Source organism: Alexandromys fortis, unplaced genomic scaffold (genome assembly GCF_014885135.2).
Source record: "Alexandromys fortis isolate MF-2015 unplaced genomic scaffold, M_Fortis_MF-2015_v1.1 scaffold_67, whole genome shotgun sequence".
NCBI classification, from domain to species: domain Eukaryota; kingdom Metazoa; phylum Chordata; class Mammalia; order Rodentia; family Cricetidae; genus Alexandromys; species Alexandromys fortis.
In genome coordinates, this window is record NW_026067945.1 from 8,193,078 (window position 1) to 8,196,522 (window position 3,445).

Below are 3,445 nucleotides of genomic sequence, written 5' to 3' on the forward strand. Positions count from 1 at the left end.
AGCGACTGTTGGACACTGAAGCTGCCGGAGGCAAGGATGGCGCTGAAGACTATGAGGACCAGGATGCTTTAGATATGCCCACCCATCTTCCAGGGACTGCTGAAGCCCAGACGGATGGACAGGGCAGTGCCCAAGCCCAGGCCAAAACACATGCCCAGGAAAGACCTGAGAGGATTCTCAGCTCTCACATCTTGTTGATCCTGGCATTGCAGAAGCAGGAGAGAAAGGCTAAGGCACAATGCACACTATCTTCCTGAAGACTTAAGCATGTTCCGTCCTGCTCTAAAAGGAAGAACAGTCCTTTAGGTGAAAACAAAAAGAGCAAGAGGGAGCAATTCAGATTTATACGAAAATAAAAAACAGACTTAAAAAAAACAACTACAGCTCTGCCACCATGGCACCCGTGAAAAAGCTTGTGGCGAAGGGGGGGCAAACAAAAAAAAAGAAGCAGGTTTTGAAGTTCACCCTTGATTGCACCCACCCTGTAGAAGATGGGATCATGGGCGCTGCTAATTTCAAGCAGTTCCTCCAGGAGAGAATCAAGGTGAACGGCAAAGCTGGGAATCTCGGCGGAGGGGCTGCGACCATCGACCGGAGCAAGAGCAAGATCACTGTCACTTCCGAGGTGCCTTTCTCCAAAAGGTATTTGAAATATCTCACCAAAAAATATTTGAAGAAGAACAATCTCCGAGACTGGTTGCATGTTGTCGCCAACAGCAAAGAGAGCTATGAGCTGTGTTACTTCCAGATTAACCAGAATGAAGAGGAGGAGGAGGAGGAGGATTAAGATGCATTGGTCTGGAATGTTTTGTATTAATTCATAAATAAAATTTAGGAACAAAAAAATACACAACTACATAAAGGCAAAGGCAGTATATGTGTTTCTATTATTTTTAGGGGGTGGAGAGATGGCTTAGTAGTTAAGATCCCTGGCTGCTCTTCCAGAGATCCAGGCTGGGTTTCCAGCACCCACATACAAAGCAGCTCACAACTACCTGTCACTCCAGTTCCACAGGTTCCAGTGTTGTCTTCTGGTCTCTTCAGAAAACACACACACACACACAGGCACATATGCAGACAAAATACCCATACTCATAAAACTAAAATCAGTTTAATCTAATTGAAAACACAACTGAGTAAAAATGTAATTGCAAACATTTTTGTAAACTGTGAATGCACAAAAAACAAAGCAAACAAACCAATAGAAAAAAACAAACAAACAAACATGAAACCATGAAAGTATCTAAAAGACTGCTGAGCTGGCTCAGCAGGTTAAGGCATTTGCCACCAAGCCTAACCGTCTGAATGTGATGCCCAGAAGCCACAGGGTGGAATGAGAACAGACCTCCAAAAGTTATCCTCTGACTCCACATGTACATCACAGTATGTACACCCCCAACATACACATTGAATAAATAAATATATGTAAAAATTTAAGGTATATGAAAGCTTAGGCGTCTGCAGGCTGCCATAAGAAAATGCCACAGACTGAGTGGCTTAAATAGATGAATAAATTTAGCAATTCAAGGTGAAGATGCAGGCTGATTTGGTATCTAGTGAGGACACTCCTCTGTGCTTGGAAACGGCCGCCTTGTTGCTATCTCTCTACAGGGTCCCTTTCTCCAATAAAGACACTAGCTCTATCCAATTACATCCCTACAGAGGTGGCCTGACTTGACCTTCCTCGAATTCTCGCAAGCTCGGTCTACGAATCCAGTCCCATTAGGATCAGGGAGGAGAGGCACATAAACACTCAGGCCATAGCAAAAAGTTTATAGGCTATAAAAACTATTTTTACAATCCTACTGTAAATGTGATTAAATGTTGTTAATAACTGTAGACACTGTGCTCTCCAGAGTGCGGTCATCTCATGGCTGCAGGGTGAAGCCTCTGAGCCACCGTTCCCTGTTTCTTCTACCCTGGGCTCTGCGACTCCAACTGCTTCGGGCTCCACTTGGGAAGATGAAATCATATTTGCCCTTCTGAATGGCTTGTTTCCCTTAGTGTTATTTCCTCCAGAACTCTGCTAAAATCTTAATCATCACCACACACACACACACACTGTCTCTGTCTCTGTCTCTCTCTCTGTCTCTGACTCTCTCTCTCTCTTTCTGTCTCTCTCTCTCTCTAAAGGGCAACTACATAAGGCAAAAGTTGTTAATTAGGATCATAATAGTAATGCTCTCCCAATGTGAACATCAAAACATCACACTGTTCACATTCAAGACATGATTTCATACCTTTTATTTGACCTCAATAAAGACGGATGAAGCTGGATTAATTATAAATGTATGTACGGATGGAAACAAAGTGCATAAAGTCCGTGGCAATAACAGCATAAAGAAAGAGAAGGAAGATCTTGCAGAATATAATTTTAATAGTCTCGCTTGGTCTTTATTCTAAAGCTGATTTTAATTTTTTTAGAGTTATTGTGTACATGTGGGGCAGGAGGTTGAGGTCAGAGGGTAGCTTGTCGTAGTTGGTTCTTCTATTGTAGGGGTCTTAGCTTGGTTCTCTATGCTGTGACAAAACACTACAACCAAAAGCAACACATTTCACCTTACAGCCGATAAGTACATCATCAAAGGAAGTCAGGGCAGGAACCGAGAAGCAGGAACAAAGGTAGAGGCCATGGAGGAGGGCTGCTTACTGTTTTGTTTCTTATGGCTTGCTCAGACTGCTTTCTTCTTTTTCTTTTCTTTTTTTTTTTTTTTTTTTGGTTTTTTTTCGAGACAGGGTTTCTCTGTGGCTTTGGAGCCTGTTCTGGAACTAGCTCTGTAGACCAGGCTGGTCTCGAACTCACAGAGATCCGCCTGCCTCTGCCTCCCGAGTGCTGGGATTAAAGGTGTGCGCCACCATCGCCCGGCTACTCAGACTGCTTTCTTACAGCACCCAGAATCACCAGCCCAGGGATGGCACCACCCACAATGGGCTGAGTCTTCCCATATCAATTATTACCATCATTAGGAACAGCAACAACAATAATAATAATAATGCAACACAGGTCAATCTAATGAAGGCATTTTCTCAGTTAAGGTTACCAATTAAGGCTATCCAATTGACTTTGGCTTGTGCCAAGCTGTTGTAAAATTAGCCAGCACATGGGTATAGAACTCGGGTTGTCAGGAAAGGAAGCAAACATCTTTACTTGCTGAGCCATCTTGAGAACCCCTAAGTTTTAGGGGTTAAGTTTTAGAAACCGAGGTGATAAACCCAGAGTAGCTACAACTACTCCAAAATGCACAGTAGAAGATTTTAGCTAGAATACTAGGTTATATCAGTTTCATATACCAAAAGAAAATGACCCCAGAATATGGCCATATAAATATGAATAAATAGAAGTAGAAAGGAAACATATGAAAAAAAAATGACTTACCACATGACTATATTGGAAAGTGATATTTTAAATGGCGGGGTAGTTTGAATTCATGCAACTAACAAAAAT

The 3,445-nt window shown here is 42.4% G+C and overlaps 1 protein-coding gene across 1 annotated transcript; it reads left to right on the plus strand.

Annotated features, from left to right (window-relative positions):
- The first annotated feature begins 394 nt into the window (after positions 1-394).
- On the plus strand, positions 395-837 carry LOC126505908 (60S ribosomal protein L22-like). The gene has a single exon (XM_050149146.1). It carries the CDS (start codon positions 395-397, stop codon positions 785-787), a length of 393 nt encoding a protein of 130 aa, XP_050005103.1. The 3' UTR covers positions 788-837.
- The last annotated feature ends 2,608 nt before the right edge of the window (positions 838-3,445 follow it).